General features: G+C 43.0%; 1 protein-coding gene across 1 annotated transcript; it reads left to right on the top strand.

The window, feature by feature from the left end:
* Window positions 1-17,832: 17,832 nt before the first annotated feature.
* Window positions 17,833-19,830, top strand: LOC120041358 (gastrula zinc finger protein XlCGF57.1-like). The gene is made up of 2 exons (XM_038986305.1): window positions 17,833-17,842; window positions 18,009-19,830. Exons 1-2 carry the CDS (start codon window positions 17,833-17,835, stop codon window positions 19,697-19,699), a joined length of 1,701 nt encoding a protein of 566 aa, XP_038842233.1. The 3' UTR covers window positions 19,700-19,830.
* The last annotated feature ends 430 nt before the right edge of the window (window positions 19,831-20,260 follow it).

The raw sequence follows: 20,260 nt of genomic DNA on the forward strand, positions 1-20,260 counted from the left end.
ATTCCTTCCACCTCATGGCTAGGTTTTTGCTCTGACAAGCACTGACCACTGTGGGACTTTGTACAGACAGGTGTGTGTAGGGTTGCAAAGGGTCGCAAACTTTCTGGTAAATTTTCAGAAATTCTTCGACATTTTCCATGGGAAGTTTAGCTCGGGAATTTTACTTAAATTCATCAAAAAAGTTAGCTTATAACGGTAAACCTTTTTTGTGGGATACGCATAAGGCAATTCTAGGTCTTGTGCCATATTTTGGTTAAACTAACCCTAATTCAATGGAATTGCAAGCCTCTGCATGCACAGTGCACTCTTCCATCACATGTACAGCTGATTCTCAAGATCTTGCACAATAATGAGATGCTATTGAGCCCACACTACTACTACACTGTCTGAGCCAAGGACTACATGATTTCTGGTAAGTTTTGATTACAAATCTGGGTGGGGTGAATATATTTTATATGACATACATGGTGTCTTGTTAACTAGTAAATAGTAGCCTACAGCAAAGTGTGTTTAAATCATTTATAACTTGTTAACAATTTCTGCTAGTTAGTTTTTTCTACCATGTGGGTTTTAGCTTGCTTGAACCTGCCTACTGAGGAGTGTTATTGCACCAGTTTCCATACATGTTTCATTTTAAAAACATTTATCTTACGAAGGAGTTGTTTAATCTAACTGCTTAACTATTTATCTGTACATGGAATTGCATTTTTTTTTTTTTTTCACAATTTCTTTTCTAACATTTACAGGAAAATGCCACGGGCACTATCTGATGTGTGAAGACATTTCACTGCAGCTAATGTAGAAGGAAAAGCTGTGTACATTTGCAAATACTGTGCCAAATCATATGTGAAGAATGCAACAAAGATGCAGAATCATTTGGCCAAGTGCATAAAGTACCCTCAGCGCTCACAACAAGCAACCTCTGACAAAAGTCCCTCTACTTCTATTCGAGGTGAAAATTATGAATCAGACACCTTATCGATAGCAACAGCTCATGGTCCTCCTGGAATCAGATGTTTTTTTGACTCAATGAAGGAACGTAGTCAGAGAAATGCGGATGAATGTCTTGCTCGTGCAACTGGTTCACCTCTGACGCTCACAGACAATGTGTATTGGAAGAGATTTCTGAATGTTCTTTGCCCAGCATACACCCCTCCAACCATACATGCTTTATCTACTAATTTGCTGGATGTAGAGTTCAACAGAGTTCAAGTGAAGGTCAAGCAAATCATAGAGAAAGCAGACTGTATTGCAATCATAATTAATTACATCATCTCCACCCCTCAACCAGTATTCTACAAGAGCACAGACACAAGGGACAACAGACACACTGGTCTCTACATTGCAGAGAAGCTGAAGGCAGTCATCAATGACCTTGGACCACAGAAGGTATTTGCACTGGTGACAGACTGCGAACATGAAGGCTGTTTGGTCTAAAGTGGAGGAGTCCTACCCTCACATCACACCCATTGGCTGTGCAGCTCATGCATTGAATCTGCTCCTCAAGGACAACATGGCACTGAAAACAATGGATACACTCTACAAGAGAGCCAAGGAAATGGTTAGATATGTGAAGGGTCATCAAGCTATAGCAGCAATCTACCTCACCAAGCAAAGTGAGAAGAATAAGAGCACCACATTGAAGCTGCCCAGCAACACCCGTTGGGGTGATATTGTCATCATGTCTGACAGTCTCCTGGAGGGGAAGGAGTCTCTCCAAGAAATGGCCATATCACAGTCTGCCGATATGGACAGCCCCATCAAGAGGATCCTCCTGGATGATGTATTTTGGGAGAGAGTGGTAAGCAGCCTGAAACTCCTGAAACCTATAGCAGTAGCCAATGCACGGATTGAGGGAGACAATGCCACCCCGACTGATGTTTCGACTCTGCTTGCAGATGTAAGAGAAGAAATCCGTACTGTCCAGCCCACTTCACTGTTGCTCCAAGCAGAGGAAACTGCAGTTCTGAAATACCCCTTCTGCCTAAAGCCCATATATGCCGCAGCGTACATGTTGGACCCCAAGTATGCTGGCAAGAGCATCCTGTCTGGTGCAGAGATCAACAAGGACTATGGTGTCATCACTACCGTGTCTCGCCACCTTGGCCTGGATGAGGGCAAGGATCTTGGCAGTCTGGCGAAGTACACTTCCAAGCAAGGGCTTTGGGATGGAGATGCAATATGGCAGTCGTGCCAACATATCTCATCAGCCACCTGGTGGAAAGGACTTTGTGGATCTGAGGCTCTTTCCCCTGTTGCCTCCATCATCCTCCAAATCCCACCAACATCAGCCGTCTCAGAGCGCAACTGGTCCTTGTTTGGGAACACACACACCAAAGCACACAACAGGCTGACCAATACAAGGGTTGAAGAATACAGTTGTGGCCATCTGGGCAAATTTGAGGCTTTTTGAGCCTGACAACGAGCCATCCTCAACAAGGTTGGAAGGTGACAGTGAAGATGAGGCCTCAGAGTCTGATGTTCAAGAGGTGGACATTGAGGAGGTCCAGGGAGAAGACATGGAGTCTGATGTTCAAGAGGTGGACATTGATGAGGTCCAGAGAGAAGACATGGAAGCCTGAGAGGAAGACAACCAAAGCTTTAGTTTCTAGACTATCATTTTACAGATGAATGTTGAAAACGTTTTTTGGGAGATGCGATGGATCATTGGGGATCATTCAATATTCCTTTTTGTTGTTCAGTGAAATTATCCCATGTGAAGAGTCAACTCATTTAACTAAAGTTCAATTCGGAACTAATTTTTATTTTTTCTCTATTGGAAGGATTTAATCATTTGCAATTATGTCTACAGTAGTTACGATAAGGTAAAAGGTTTATGTTTCTGTCTCCATATGATACGGTAAATATATCCAATTATGTCTACAGTAGTTACGATAAGGTAAAAGGTGTATGTTTCTGTCTCCATATGATACGGTAAATATATCCAATTATGTCTACAGTAGTTACGATAAGGTAAAAGGTGTATGTTTCTGTCTCCATATGATACGGTAAATATATCCAATTATGTCTACAGTAGTTACGATAAGGTAAAAGGTGTATGTTTCTGTCTCCATATGATACGGTAAATATATCCAATTATGTCTACAGTAGTTACGATAAGGTAAAAGGTGTATGTTTCTGTCTCCATATGATACGGTAAATATATCCAATTATGTCTACAGTAGTTACGATAAGGTAAAAGGTTTATGTTTCTGTCTCCATATGATACGGTAAATATATCCAATTATGTCTACAGTAGTTACGATAAGGTAAAAGGTTTATGTTTCTGTCTCCATATGATACGGTAAATATATCCAATTATGTCTACAGTAGTTACGATAAGGTAAAAGGTTTATGTTTCTGTCTCCATATGATACGGTAAATATATCCAATTATGTCTACAGTAGTTACGATAAGGTAAACGGTTTATGTTTCTGTCTCCATATGATACGGTAAATATATCCAATTATGTCTACAGTAGTTACGATAAGGTAAAAGGTTTATGTTTCTGTCTCCATATGATACGGTAAATATATCCAATTATGTCTACAGTAGTTACGATAAGGTAAAAGGTTTATGTTTCTGTCTCCGTATGAAAATATAAATCAATATATGGTAAATATATCCAATGTAAAAAACATCTACATTTAAATGGTACAGCCCCTTGGCGTTTTTTCTATTTTGTTGCATTACGACCTGTAATTTAAATGGATTTTAATTTTGATTTCATGTAATGAACATACACACAAAATAGTCCAAATTGGTGAAGTGAAATGAAAATAAATAACTTGGTTAAAAAAAAAAAAAAACTGAAAAGTGGTGCGTGCATATGTATTCACCCCTTTTGCTATGAAGCCCCTAAATAAAATCTGGTGAAACCAATTACCTTCATAAGTCACATAATTTGTTAGATTGCGCACAGGTGGACTTTATTTAAGTGTCACATGATCTCAGTATATATACACCTGTCCTGAAAGGCCCCAGAGTCTGCAATACCAAGCAAGGGGCACCACCAAGCAAGCAGCACTATGAAGACCAAGGACCCCTCCCAACAGGTACAAAGTTGTGGAGAAGTACAGACCAGGGTTGTGGAGCAATACAGATCAGGGTTGTGTTATATCAGAACATTTGAACATCCCACAAAGCACCATTAAATCCATTATTAAAAAATGGAAAGAATATGGCACCACAACAAACCTGCCAAGAGAGGGCCGCCCACCAAAACTCACGGACCAGGCAAGGAGGGCATTAATCAGAGAGGCAACAAAGAGACCAAAGATAACCCTGAAGGAGCTGCAAAGCTCCACAGCGGAGATTGGAGTATCTGGCCATAGGACCACTTTAACACAGAGCTGGGCTTTACAGAAGAGTGGCCAGAAAAAAAGCCATTGCTTGAAGAAAAAAAATAAGCAAACGCGTTTGGAGTTCACCAAAAGGCATGTGGGAGACTCCTCAAACATATGAAAGAATGTACTCTGGTCAGATGAGACTAAAATTGAGCTTATTGGCCATCAAGGAAAACGCTATGTCTGGCGCAAACCCAACGCCTCCATCACCCCGAGAACACCATCCCCACAGTGAAGCATGGTGGTGGCAGCATCATGCTGTGGGATGTTTTTCATCGGCAGGGACTGGGAAACTGGTCAGAATTGAAGGAAGGATGGATGGTGCTAAATACAGGGTAATTCTTGGGGGAAACCTGTTTCAGTCTTCCAGAGATTTGAGACTGGGACGGAGGTTCACCTTCCAGCAGGACAATAACCCTAAGCATACTGCTAAAGCAACACTCAAGTGGTTTAAGGGGAAACATTTAAATGTCTTGGAATGGCCTAGTCAAAGCCCAGATCTCAATTATATTGAGAATATGTGGTATCACTTAAAGATTGCTGTACACCAGCAGAACCCATCCATCTTGAAGAAGCTGGAGCAGTTTTGCCTTGAAGAATGGGCAAAAATCACATCCGTTACACTCACCCCCCTTTCAACCTCCTCCTTTTCCGCAGCAACCAGTGATCCGGGTCAACAGCATCAATGTAACAGTATAACTTTATACCGTCCCCTCGCCCCGACACGGGCGCGAACCAGGGACCTTCTGCACACATCAACAACTGACACCCACGAAGCGTCGTTACCCATCGCTCCACAAAAGCCGCTGCCCTTGCAGAGCAAGGGGAAACCCTACTTCAGGTCTCAGAGCAAGTGACGTAACTGATTGAAATGCTACTAGCGCGTACCCGCTAACTAGCTAGCCATTTCACATCCGTTACACTAGCATAGCCTAGCCTAACACGACAGGGATATCATATAATATAATTTCATGAAATCACAAGTCCAATACAGCAAATGAAAGATAAACATCTTGTGAATCCAGCCATCATTTCCGATTTTTAAAATGTTTTACAGCGAAAACACTATGTATTTCTATTAGCTAACCACAATAGCCAAAGACTCAACCGCATATTTTCACCATGTTTCTACCGCATAGGTAGCTATCACAAAACCGACCAAATAGAGATATAATTAGTCACTAACCAAGAAACAACTTCATCAGATGACAGTCTTATAACATGTTATACAATAAATTTATGTTCGAAAATGTGCATATTTGAGGTATAAATCATAGTTTTACATCAATCAATCAATCAAGTTTATTTTATATAGCCCTTCGTACATCAGCTAATATCTCGAAGTGCTGTACAGAAACCCAGCCTAAAACCCCAAACAGCAAGCAATGCAGGTGTAGAAGCACGGTGGCTAGGAAAAACTCCCTAGAAAGGCCAAAACCTAGGAAGAAACCTAGAGAGGAACCAGGCTATGAGGGGTGGCCAGTCCTCTTCTGGCTGTGCCGGGTGGAGATTATAACAGAACAATACCAAGATGTTCAAAATGTTCATAAGTGACAAGCATGGTCAAATAATAATCATGAATAATTTTCAGTTGGCTTTTCATAGCCGATCATTAAGAGTTGAAAACAGCAGGTCTGGGACAGGTGGCGGTTCCATAACCGCAGGCAGAACAGTTGAAACTGGAATAGCAGCAAGGCCAGGCGGACTGGGGACAGCAAGGAGTCATCATGCCCGGTAGTCCTGACGTATGGTCCTAGGGCTCAGGTCCTCCGAGAGAGAGAAAGAAAGAGAGAAGGAGAAAATTAGAGAGAGCCAAGATTTTCAAAATGTTCATAAATGACAAGCATGGTCAAATAATAATCAGGAATAAATGTCAGTTGGCTTTTCATAGCCGATCATTAAGAGTTGAAAACAGCAGGTCTGGAACAGGTAGGGGTTCCGTAACCGCAGGCAGAACAGTTGAAACTGGAATAGCAGCAAGGCCAGGCGGACTGGGGACAGCAAGGAGTCATCATGCCCGGTTTGCCGTGACGTATGGTCCTAGGGCTCAGGTTCTCAGAGAGAGAGAAAGAAAGAGAGAACGAGAGAATTAGAGAGAGCATACTTAAATTCACACAGGACACTGGATAAGACAGGAGAAGTACTCCAGGTATTGCAGCTACCATCAAAAATATCACCAAAGCAGCCAGAATAATTACAGAGAGCAACGTGAAATACCTAAATACTCATCATAAAAACATTTATGAAAAATACATGGTGTACAGCAAATGAAAGATAAACATCTTGTGAATCCAGCCAATATTTCCGATTTTTTAAGTGTTTTACAGCGAAAACACAATATAGCATTATATTAGCTTACCACAATAGCCAAACACACAAACGCATTTATTCACCGCAAAGATAGCATTCTCAAAAACCAGCAAAAGATATCAAATTAATCACTAACCTTGACCAACTTCATCAGATGACAGTCTTATAACATCAGGTTATACAATAAATACACTTATGTTTTGTTCGAAAATGGGCATATTTAGAGCTGCAAACCGTGGTTATACATTGTGAATACGTAGCATCGATTCACCAGAATGTCAAGAGCTATCTTGGACACTCACCTAATCTGACCAAATAACTCATCATAAATGAAAGATACACTGGTTCTTAATGCAACCGCCGTGTTAGATTTTTTTAAATAACTTTACCATAAAAAAAAACTTCTTGCGTTATTGCGAGACAGCGCTCGCCAAAACGGCAGAGAATAGGAATCAACATTTTCCACAGAAATACGAAATAACATCATAAATTGTTCTTACTTTTGCTGAGCTTCCATCAGAATCTTGTACAAGGAGTCCTTGGTCCAGAATAAATCGTTGTTTGGTTTTAGAATGTCCTTTTCTCCTGTCGAATTAGCAACCTTAGCTAGCCATGTGGCGCGAACATGCCCATCTTCTCTTGACGCAAAGAACGGAAAACTCCAAAAGTCCCAATAAACGTTGAATAATCTGATAAAACTCAGTTGAAAAAACATACTTTACGATGTTATTATCACATGTATCAAATAAAATCAGAGCCGGAGACATCCGCCGTGTATACCGAACGCTTATCAGAAGACAATATTGAGGTGCCTTGGTAGAGAAAGGAAATTCCTGACCTGCCACTCCAAAAGCTCTTGTTCGGCCTCAGATCAAGCTAGACACCCCATTCCACCTTCCACTGCCTGTTGACATCTAGTGGAAGGCGTATGAAGTGCATGCATATCGATAAATAAAAGCCAGTTGAATAGGCAGGCCCTGGAACAGAGCATCGTTTTCAGATTTTCACTACCTGTCAGGAAGTTTGCTGCAAAATGAGTTCTGTTTTACTCACAGATATAATTCAAACAGTTTTAGAAACTTGAGAGTGTTTTCTATCCAATAGTAATAATAATATGCATATTGTATGATCTAGAATAGAGTACGAGGCAGTTTAATTTGGGCACGATTTTTTCCAAAGTGAAAACAGCGCCCCCCTATTGACAAGAATTAACAATAAAAAATATTTTACATCTTCAAAGTGGTAGGCATGTTGTGTAAATCAAGTGATACAAACCCCCCCCCCAAAAAATCTATTTTAATTCCAGGTTGTAAGGCAACAAAACAGGAAAAATGCCAAGGGGGTGAATACTTTCGCAAGCCACTGTATTAATATACATGTGTATATATTCCCGTTAATTTACATATATCCCTGTTAATTTACATATATCCCTGTTAATTTACATATATTCCCGTTAATTTACATATATTCCCGTTAATTTACATATATTCCCGTTAATTTACATATATTCCCACGGAAAGTTTCCACCTCTGAATATTCCCCAAAATGTGCAACCCTCGGTGTGTGCCTTTCCAAATCATGTCCAATCAATTGAATTTACCACAGGTGGACTCCAATCAAGTTGTAGAAACATCTTAAGGATGATCAATGGAATCAGGATGCATCTGAGCTCAATTTCGAAGTGTCATAGCAAAGGGTCTGAATAGTTGTGTAAAAAGATATTTCTGTTTTTTATTTGTAATAAATTTGCAGAAATGTCTAAAAACCAATTTTTGCTTTGTCATTATGGGGTATTGTGTTAAGATTGCTAAGGATTTTTATTTATTAAATCAATTTTAGAATAAGGCTGTAATGTAACAAAATGTGGAAAAAGTCTAGGGGTCTGAATACTTTCCGAAGGCTCTGTATATCGGAGCATGGACTCTACGAGGTGTCGAAAGCATTCCACATGAATGCTTCCCACAGTTGTGTCAATTTGTCTGGATGTCCTTTTGGTGGTGGACCATTCTTGATAAACACAGGAAACTGTTGAGTTTTAAAAACCCTGCAGCATTGCAGTTCTTGACACGAACAGGTGTGCTTTGTACCTCCCACCCTGTTCAAAGACACTTAAGTATTCTGTTTTGTCTATTCACCCTCTGAATGGCACACACACACAATCCATGTCTCAGTTGTCTCAAGGCTTAGAAAACCTTCTTTAACCTGTCTCCTCCCCTTCATTACACTGATGATATTGATGATCAAACAGGTTGAAATTGATATTGATGGTAAAACTAGCTCAAAAAGGGCACTGAAATGATGAGGGTAAAAACTGTCCAATATTAAATCATCACAATAAGTTCTATCCACATTTTATTTTACAGACAAAACAGTTGCAGAGGTTTATTTCTACTTATCCTTTCTGTTGCAAACCAAATGCTGGACTAGAAGCACGTCCAGTGGAGATGAGTTGATGAATTGCCTGGCTGGGCTGTGGGACAGTGGAGATTAGTTTATGAATTGCCTGGCTGGGCTGTGGGACAGTGGAGATTAGTTTATATATTGCCTGGCTTGGCTGTGGGACAGTGGAGATGAGTTGATGAATTGCCTGGCTGGGCTGTGGGACAGTGGAGATTAGTTTATATATTGCCTGGCTTGGCTGTGGGACAGTGGAGATTAGTTTATAAATTGCCTGGTTGGGCTGTGGGACAGTGGATATTAGTTTATAAATTGCCTGGCTTGGCTGTGGGACAGTGGAGATTAGTTTATAAATTGCCTGGCTGGGCTGTGGGACAGTGGAGATTAGTTTATATATTGCCTGGCTGGGCTGTGGGACAGTGGAGATTAGTTTATATATTGCCTGGTTGGGCTGTGGGACAGTGGAGATTAGTTTATATATTGCCTGGTTGGGCTGTGGGACAGTGGAGATTAGTTTATAAATTGCCTGGCTTGGCTGTGGGACAGTGGAGATTAGTTTATAAATTGCCTGGTTGGGCTGTGGGACAGTGGAGATTAGTTTATATATTGCCTGGCTTGGCTGTGGGACAGTAGAGATTAGTTTATGAATTGCCTGGCTGGGCTGTGGGACAGTGGAGATTAGTTTATAAATTGCCTGGTTGGGCTGTGGGACAGTGGAGATTAGTTTATATATTGCCTGGTTGGGCTGTGGGACAGTGGAGATTAGTTTATAATTTGCCTGGCTGGGCTGTGGGACAGTGGAGATTCGTTTATAAATTGCCTGGCTGGGCTGTGGGACAGTGGAGATTAGTTTATAAATTGCCTGGCTGGGCTGTGGGACATTGGAGATTAGTTTATAAATTGCCTGGCTGGGCTGTGGGACATTGGAGATTAGTTTATAAATTGCCTGGTTGGGCTGTGGGACAGTGGAGATTAGTTTATATATTGCCTGGCTGGACAGTGGAGATTAGTTTATATATTGCCTGGTTGGGCTGTGGGACAGTGGAGATTAGTTTATATATTGCCTGGTTGGGCTGTGGGACAGTAGAGATTAGTTTATATATTGCCTGGTTGGGCTGTGGGACAGTGGAGATTAGTTTATATATTGCCTGGTTGGGCTGTGGGACAGTGGAGATTAGTTTATATATTGCCTGGTTGGGCTGTGGGACAGTGGAGATTAGTTTATAAATTGCCTGGCTGGGCTGTGGGACAGTGGAGATTAGTTTATATATTGCCTGGTTGGGCTATGGGACAGTGGAGATTAGTTTATATATTGCCTGGTTGGGCTGTGGGACAGTGGAGATTAGTTTATAAATTGCCTGGCTTGGCTGTGGGACAGTGGAGATTAGTTTATGAATTGCCTGGCTGGGCTGTGGGACAGTGGAGATTCGTTTATAAATTCCCTGGCTGGGCTGTGGGACAGTGGAGATTAGTTTATATATTGCCTGGTTGGGCTGTGGGACAGTGGAGATTAGTTTATATATTGCCTGGTTGGGCTGTGGGACAGTGGAGATTAGTTTATAAATGGCCTGGCTGGGCTGTGGGACAGTGGAGATTAGTTTATAAATTGCCTGGTTGGGCTGTGGGACAGTGGAGATTAGTTTATAAATTGCCTGGCTGGGCTGTGGGACAGTGGAGATTAGTTGATGAATTGCCTGGCTGGGCTGTGGGACAGTGGAGATTAGTTTATAAATTGCCTGGTTGGGCTGTGGGACAGTGGAGATTAGTTTATAAATTGCCTGGCTGGGCTGTGGGACAGTGGAGATTAGTTTATAAATTGCCTGGTTGGGCTGTGGGACAGTGGAGATTAGTTTATAAATTGCCTGGTTGGGCTGTGGGACAGTGGAGATTAGTTTATATATTGCCTGGCTGGACAGTGGAGATTAGTTTATATATTGCCTGGTTGGGCTGTGGGACAGGGGAGATTAGTTTATATATTGCCTGGTTGGGCTGTGGGACAGTGGAGATTAGTTTATAAATTGCCTGGCTGGGCTGTGGGACAGTGGAGATTAGTTTATAAATTGCCTGGCTGGGCTGTGGGACAGTGGAGATTAGTTTATAAATTGCCTGGTTGGGCTGTGGGACAGTGGAGATTAGTTTATATATTGCCTGGTTGGGCTGTGGGACAGTGGAGATTAGTTTATAATTTGCCTGGCTGGGCTGTGGGACAGTGGAGATTCGTTTATAAATTGCCTGGCTGGGCTGTGGGACAGTGGAGATTAGTTTATAAATTGCCTGGCTGGGCTGTGGGACATTGGAGATTAGTTTATATATTGCCTGGTTGGGCTGTGGGACAGTAGAGATTAGTTTATATATTGCCTGGTTGGGCTGTGGGACAGTGGAGATTAGTTTATATATTGCCTGGTTGGGCTGTGGGACAGTGGAGATTAGTTTATATATTGCCTGGTTGGGCTGTGGGACAGTGGAGATTAGTTTATAAATGGCCTGGCTGGGCTGTGGGACAGTGGAGATTAGTTTATAAATTGCCTGGTTGGGCTGTGGGACAGTGGAGATTAGTTTATAAATTGCCTGGCTGGGCTGTGGGACAGTGGAGATTAGTTGATGAATTGCCTGGCTGGGCTGTGGGACAGTGGAGATTAGTTTATAAATTGCCTGGTTGGGCTGTGGGACAGTGGAGATTAGTTTATAAATTGCCTGGCTGGGCTGTGGGACAGTGGAGATTAGTTTATAAATTGCCTGGTTGGGCTGTGGGACAGTGGAGATTAGTTTATAAATTGCCTGGTTGGGCTGTGGGACAGTGGAGATTAGTTTATATATTGCCTGGCTGGACAGTGGAGATTAGTTTATATATTGCCTGGTTGGGCTGTGGGACAGGGGAGATTAGTTTATATATTGCCTGGTTGGGCTGTGGGACAGTGGAGATTAGTTTATAAATTGCCTGGCTGGGCTGTGGGACAGTGGAGATTAGTTTATAAATTGCCTGGCTGGGCTGTGGGACAGTGGAGATTAGTTTATAAATTGCCTGGTTGGGCTGTGGGACAGTGGAGATTAGTTTATATATTGCCTGGTTGGGCTGTGGGACAGTGGAGATTAGTTTATAATTTGCCTGGCTGGGCTGTGGGACAGTGGAGATTCGTTTATAAATTGCCTGGCTGGGCTGTGGGACAGTGGAGATTAGTTTATAAATTGCCTGGCTGGGCTGTGGGACATTGGAGATTAGTTTATATATTGCCTGGTTGGGCTGTGGGACAGTAGAGATTAGTTTATATATTGCCTGGTTGGGCTGTGGGACAGTGGAGATTAGTTTATATATTGCCTGGTTGGGCTGTGGGACAGTGGAGATTAGTTTATATATTGCCTGGTTGGGCTGTGGGACAGTGGAGATTAGTGTATAAATTGCCTGGCTGGGCTGTGGGACAGTGGAGATTAGTTTATATATTGCCTGGTTGGGCTATGGGACAGTGGAGATTAGTTTATATATTGCCTGGTTGGGCTGTGGGACAGTGGAGATTAGTTTATAAATTGCCTGGCTTGGCTGTGGGACAGTGGAGATTAGTTTATGAATTGCCTGGCTGGGCTGTGGGACAGTGGAGATTCGTTTATAAATTCCCTGGCTGGGCTGTGGGACAGTGGAGATTAGTTTATATATTGCCTGGTTGGGCTGTGGGACAGTGGAGATTAGTTGATATATTGCCTGGTTGGGCTGTGGGACAGTGGAGATTAGTTTATAAATGGCCTGGCTGGGCTGTGGGACAGTGGAGATTAGTTTATAAATTGCCTGGTTGGGCTGTGGGACAGTGGAGATTAGTTTATAAATTGCCTGGCTGGGCTGTGGGACAGTGGAGATTAGTTGATGAATTGCCTGGCTGGGCTGTGGGACAGTGGAGATTAGTTTATAAATTGCCTGGTTGGGCTGTGGGACAGTGGAGATTAGTTTATAAATTGCCTGGCTGGGCTGTGGGACAGTGGAGATTAGTTGATGAATTGCCTGGCTGGGCTGTGGGACAGTGGAGATTAGTTTATAAATTGCCTGGTTGGGCTGTGGGACAGTGGAGATTAGTTTATAAATTGCCTGGCTGGGCTGTGGGACAGTGGAGATTAGTTTATAAATTGCCTGGTTGGGCTGTGGGACAGTGGAGATTAGTTTATAAATTGCCTGGTTGGGCTGTGGGACAGTGGAGATTAGTTTATATATTGCCTGGCTGGGCTGTGGGACAGTGGAGATTAGTTTATAAATTGCCTGGTTGGGCTGTGGGACAGTGGAGATTAGTTTATAAATTGCCTGGTTGGGCTGTGGGACAGTGGAGATTAGTTTATATATTGCCTGGCTGGACAGTGGAGATTCGTTTATAAATTGCCTGGCTGGACAGTGGGACAGTAAAGATTAGTTTATAAATTGCCTGGTTGGGCTGTGGGACAGTGGAGATTAGTTTATAAATTGCCTGGCTGGGCTGTGGGACAGTGGAGATTAGTTTATAAATTGCCTGGTTGGGCTGTGGGACAGTGGAGATTAGTTTATATATTGCCTGGTTGGGCTGTGGGACAGTGGAGATTAGTTTATATATTGCCTGGCTGGGCTGTGGGACAGTGGAGATTAGTTTATAAATTGCCTGGTTGGGCTGTGGGACAGTGGAGATTAGTTTATAAATTGCCTGGTTGGGCTGTGGGACAGTGGAGATTAGTTTATAAATTGCCTGGTTGGGCTGTGGGACAGTGGAGATTAGTTTATAAATTGCCTGGCTGGGCTGTGGGACAGTGGAGATTAGTTTATAAATGGCCTGGCTGGGCTGTGGGACAGTGGAGATTAGTTTATATATTGCCTGGTTGGGCTGTGGGACAGTGGAGATTAGTTTATAAATTGCCTGGCTGGGCTGTGGGACAGTGGAGATTAGTTTATAAATTGCCTGGCTGGGCTGTGGGACAGTAAAGATTAGTTTATAAATTGCCTGGTTGGGCTGTGGGACAGTGGAGATTAGTTTATAAATGGCCTGGCTGGGCTGTGGGACAGTGGAGATTAGTTTATAAATTGCCTGGTTGGGCTGTGGGACAGTGGAGATTAGTTTATATATTGCCTGGCTGGACAGTGGAGATTAGTTTATATATTGCCTGGTTGGGCTGTGGGACAGTGGAGATTAGTTTATATATTGCCTGGTTGGGCTGTGGGACAGTGGAGATTAGTTTATAAATTGCCTGGCTGGGCTGTGGGACAGTGGAGATTAGTTTATAAATTGCCTGGCTGGGCTGTGGGACAGTGGAGATTAGTTTATAAATTGCCTGGTTGGGCTGTGGGACAGTGGAGATTAGTTTATATATTGCCTGGTTGGGCTGTGGGACAGTGGAGATTAGTTTATAATTTGCCTGGCTGGGCTGTGGGACAGTGGAGATTCGTTTATAAATTGCCTGGCTGGGCTGTGGGACAGTGGAGATTAGTTTATAAATTGCCTGGCTGGGCTGTGGGACAGTGGAGATTAGTTTATAAATTGCCTGGCTGGGCTGTGGGACATTGGAGATTAGTTTATAAATTGCCTGGTTGGGCTGTGGGACAGTGGAGATTAGTTTATATATTGCCTGGCTGGACAGTGGAGATTAGTTTATATATTGCCTGGTTGGGCTGTGGGACAGTGGAGATTAGTTTATATATTGCCTGGTTGGGCTGTGGGACAGTAGAGATTAGTTTATATATTGCCTGGTTGGGCTGTGGGACAGTGGAGATTAGTTTATATATTGCCTGGTTGGGCTGTGGGACAGTGGAGATTAGTTTATATATTGCCTGGTTGGGCTGTGGGACAGTGGAGATTAGTTTATAAATTGCCTGGCTGGGCTGTGGGACAGTGGAGATTAGTTTATATATTGCCTGGTTGGGCTATGGGACAGTGGAGATTAGTTTATATATTGCCTGGTTGGGCTGTGGGACAGTGGAGATTAGTTTATAAATTGCCTGGCTTGGCTGTGGGACAGTGGAGATTAGTTTATGAATTGCCTGGCTGGGCTGTGGGACAGTGGAGATTCGTTTATAAATTCCCTGGCTGGGCTGTGGGACAGTGGAGATTAGTTTATATATTGCCTGGTTGGGCTGTGGGACAGTGGAGATTAGTTTATATATTGCCTGGTTGGGCTGTGGGACAGTGGAGATTAGTTTATAAATGGCCTGGCTGGGCTGTGGGACAGTGGAGATTAGTTTATAAATTGCCTGGTTGGGCTGTGGGACAGTGGAGATTAGTTTATAAATTGCCTGGCTGGGCTGTGGGACAGTGGAGATTAGTTGATGAATTGCCTGGCTGGGCTGTGGGACAGTGGAGATTAGTTTATAAATTGCCTGGTTGGGCTGTGGGACAGTGGAGATTAGTTTATAAATTGCCTGGCTGGGCTGTGGGACAGTGGAGATTAGTTTATAAATTGCCTGGTTGGGCTGTGGGACAGTGGAGATTAGTTTATAAATTGCCTGGCTGGGCTGTGGGACAGTGGAGATTAGTTTATAAATTGCCTGGTTGGGCTGTGGGACAGTGGAGATTAGTTTATAAATTGCCTGGTTGGGCTGTGGGACAGTGGAGATTAGTTTATATATTGCCTGGCTGGACAGTGGAGATTAGTTTATATATTGCCTGGTTGGGCTGTGGGACAGTGGAGATTAGTTTATATATTGCCTGGTTGGGCTGTGAGACAGTGGAGATTAGTTTATAAATTGCCTGGCTGGGCTGTGGGACAGTGGAGATTAGTTTATAAATTGCCTGGCTGGGCTGTGGGACAGTGGAGATTAGTTTATAAATTGCCTGGTTGGGCTGTGGGACAGTGGAGATTAGTTTATAAATTCCCTGGCTGGGCTGTGGGACAGTGGAGATTAGTTTATAAATTGCCTGGCTGGGCTGTGGGACAGTGGAGATTAGTTTATAAATTGCCTGGCTGGGCTGTGGGACAGTGGAGATTAGTTTATAAATTGCCTGGCTGGGCTGTGGGACAGTGGAGATTAGTTTATGAATTGCCTGGCTGGGCTGTGGGACAGTGGAGATTAGTTGATGAATTGCCTGGCTGGGCTGTGGGACAGTGGAGATTAGTTGATGAATTGCCTGGCTGGGCTGTGGGACAGTGGAGATTAGTTTATATATTGCCTGGTTGGGCTGTGGGACAGTGGAGATTAGTTTATATATTGCCTGGTTGGGCTGTGGGACAGTGGAGATTAGTTTATAAACTGCCTGGCTGGGCTGTGGGACAGTGGAGATTAGTTTATAAATTGCCTGGCTGGGCTGTGGGACAGTAGAGATTAGTTTATGAATTGCCTGGCTGGGCTGTGGGACAGTGGAGATTAGTTTATGAATTGCCTGGCTGGGCTGTGGGACAGTAGAGATTAGTTTATAAATTGCCTGGCTGGGCTGTGGGACAGTAGAGATTAGTTTATAAATTGCCTGGCTGGGCTGTGGGACAGTGGAGATTAGTTTATATATTCCCTGGCTGGGCTGTGGGACAGTAGAGATTAGTTTATATATTGCCTGGCTGGGCTGTGGGACAGTGGAGATTAGTTTATATATTGCCTGGTTGGGCTGTGGGACAGTGGAGATTAGTTTATAAATTGCCTTGCTGGGCTGTGGGACAGTGGAGATTAGTTTATATATTGCCTGGTTGGGCTGTGGGACAGTGGAGATTAGTTTATAAATTGCCTGGCTGGGCTGTGGGACAGTGGATATTAGTTTATAAATTGCCTGGCTGGGCTGTGGGACAGTAGAGATTAGTTTATAAATTGCCTGGCTGGGCTGTGGGACAGTAGAGATTAGTTTATAAATTGCCTGGCTGGGCTGTGGGACAGTGGAGATTAGTTTATATATTCCCTGGCTGGGCTGTGGGACAGTAGAGATTAGTTTATATATTGCCTGGCTGGGCTGTGGGACAGTGGAGATTAGTTTATATATTTCCTGGCTGGGCTGTGGGACAGTGGAAATGAGTTTATGAATTGCCTGGCTGGGCTGTGGGACAGTGGAGATTAGTTTATATATTGCCTGGCTGGGCTGTGGGACAGTGGAGATTAGTTTATGAATTGCCTGGCTGGGCTGTGGGACAGTGGAGATTAGTTTATGAATTGCCTGGCTGGGCTGTGGGACAGTGGAGATTAGTTGATGAATTGCCTGGCTTGGCTGTGGGACAGTGGAGATTAGTTTATAAATTGCCTGGCTGGGCTGTGGGACAGTGGAAATGAGTTTATGAATTGCCTGGCTGGGCTGTGGGACAGTGGAGATTAGTTTATGAATTGCCTGGCTGGGCTGTGGGACAGTGGAGATTAGTTGATGAATTGCCTGGCTGGGCTGTGGGACAGTGGAGATTAGTTTATAAATTGCCTGGCTGGGCTGTGGGACAGTGGAGATTAGTTTATGAATTGCCTGGCTTGGCTGTGGGACAGTGGAGATTAGTTTATAAATTGCCTGGCTGGGCTGTGGAACAGTGGAGATTAGTTTATGAATTGCCTGGCTGGACAGTGGAGATTAGTTTATGAATTGCCTGGCTGGACAGTGGAGATTAGTTTATAAATTGCCTGGCTTGGCTGTGGGACAGTGGAGATTAGTTTATAAATTGCCTGGCTGGGCTGTGGGACAGTGGAGATTAGTTTATAAATTGCCTGGCTGGACAGTGGAGATTAGTTTATAAATTGCTTGGCTGGGCTGTGGGACAGTGGAGATTAGTTCATGAATTGCCTGGCTGGACAGTGGAGATTAGTTTATAAATTGCCTGGCTTGGCTGTGGGACAGTGGATGTGTAGGGATAATTCAAATGGAACTGTTAACAGCCATTACCCATGAATTATCGTGAATAACTAATGCTATCAACCAATCAGCATCCAGGATGCAAATTTGCTATTTTATAATGAGCGATCTAGTCTAGATTAAACCTCAATAGGAAAGACAGTTTTATAATGTGGAGATGTCATTTAGGTCTCTCTGTTTAACCAAATACTCTGTTTGTCTTTGGCAGGAGAGATACCAGACTCTCCCTCTGACAGCAGGAAGAGTCCTTCAGAGGAACCAGACCCAGAGACGCCCAAACCAGCGAGACGACATCACTGGTCCCAGTGTAAAAAGAGTTTTAAGTGGTTATGGAAGCTGAAAAGTCATGATAGAACAGACACAGGAGAGAAGACTTCACAATGTTCCCAATGTGGAAAGAGTTTTACACGGTTAGGGAACCTGAAAAGGCATGAGAGAATACACACAGGAGAGAAGCCTTTCCAATGTTCCCAATGTGGAAAGAGTTTTACACGGTTAGGGAGCCTGAAAGAACATAAAATTATACACACAGGAGAGAAGCCTTTCAAATGCTCCCGGTGTGAAAAGGGCTTTAGGTGGTTAGGGAACCTGAAAAAGCATGAGAGAACACACACAGGAGAGAAACCGTTCCAATGCTCCCAGTGTGTAAAGAGTTTTACACAGTTAGGGAGCTTGAAGGAGCATGAAAGGATACACACAGGGGAGACATCTTACCATTGCTCCCTGTGTGGAAAAGATTTTACCAAGTTAAGGAACCTAATAAAACATACAGAATTACACACAGGTGAGAAGCCTTTCCAATGCTCCCAGTGTGGGAAGGGTTTTACACGGCTAGGGAACCTGAAGGATCACAAAAGAGTACATACAGGAGAGAAGCCTTTCCAATGTTCCCAGTGTGGAAAGAGTTTTACACGGTTACGGAGCCTGAACGAACATAAAATAATACACACAGGAGAGAAGCGTTACCAATGTTCCCAGTGTGGAAAGGGTTTTACCCTGTTAGGGAGCCTGAAAAAGCACGAGAGAACACACACAGGAGAAAAGCCGTTCCAATGCTCCCATTGTGGAAAGAGTTTTACACAGTTAGGGAGCTTGAAGGTGCATGAAAGGGCACACACAGGGGAGACATCTTACCATTGCTCTCTGTGTGGAAAGAATTTTACCAAGTTAGGGAACCTAAAAAAACACAAACAATTACACACCGGAGAGAAACCTTTCCAATGCTCCCAGTGTGGGAAAGGTTTTACACGGTTAGGGAACCTGAAGGACCATCAAAGAGTACACACAGGAGAGAAGCCCTTCCAATGTTCCCAGTGTGGAAAGAATTTTACATGGTTAGGGAACCTGAAAAAGCATGAGAGAACCCACACCGGAGAGAAGCCTTTCCAATGTTCCAAGTGTGGAAATAGTTTTAAAAGGTTAGGGAGCCTGAAGGAGCATGAAAGGACACACACGTGGGAGACAGCTTACCATTGCTCTATGTGTGGAAAGAATTTTACCAAGTTAGGGAACCTAAACAAACATGAAAAATTACACACGGGAAAGAAACCTTTCCAATGCACCCAGTGTGGAAAGGGTTTTACACGGTTAGGGAACCTGAAAGACCATAAAAGGACACACACAAGAGAGAAACCTTTCCAATGTTCCCAGTGTGGAAAGGGTTTTACCCAGATAGGGAACCTGAAAAGGCATGAGAAAATACACACAGGAGAGAAGTCGTTCCATTGTCCGCAGTGTGGAAAGGATTTTACCCAGTTAGTGAACCTGAAAAGGCATGAGAAAACACACTCGGTTTTAACAATGACCCCAGGAGTTGGAAACGGTTCGGAGAACAGAACAGAAAACCGCGTAAGAACAAAAAAAATGAAGAAACAGAAACCGAACCGGGAAAGAAAGTGATCGACAGTTTTTTGAAACAGAACCGTTATTTTTAAAGTATGGTAACCGGTTAATAACATTATTTTAATGTAACTGTCCAGTGAAAATCTAACTTGAAAAAGTTAATATTCTGTTAAACTATCATTATGACGTCATGGATGAATTCTAGAATATACTATATATCCGAGAAACCTGGTTAAACTATCATTATGACATCATGGATGAATTCTAGAATATACTATATATCCTAGAAACCTGGTTAAACTATCATTATGACATCATGGATGAATTCTAGAATATACTATATATCCTAGAAACCTGGTTAAACTATCATTATGACATCATGGATGAATTCTAGAATATACTATATATCCTAGAAACCTGGTTAAACTATCATTATGACATCAAGTAGAAGTTAATTAACTCATCGAAATAATGTTGAGACATCCTATACTCATATTTGTGGCCAAAGCATAAATTGACCCTCAAACTTGTATCTCAAACAGACTGTTTTAAAAATACTATTTCCTCATAGAACACGTTATCTCCCTGCAGAGGATGAGCTTCTGTTGTTGGGGTACG

Source organism: Salvelinus namaycush, unplaced genomic scaffold (genome assembly GCF_016432855.1).
Source record: "Salvelinus namaycush isolate Seneca unplaced genomic scaffold, SaNama_1.0 Scaffold45, whole genome shotgun sequence".
Taxonomy (NCBI): Eukaryota; Metazoa; Chordata; class Actinopteri; order Salmoniformes; family Salmonidae; genus Salvelinus; species Salvelinus namaycush.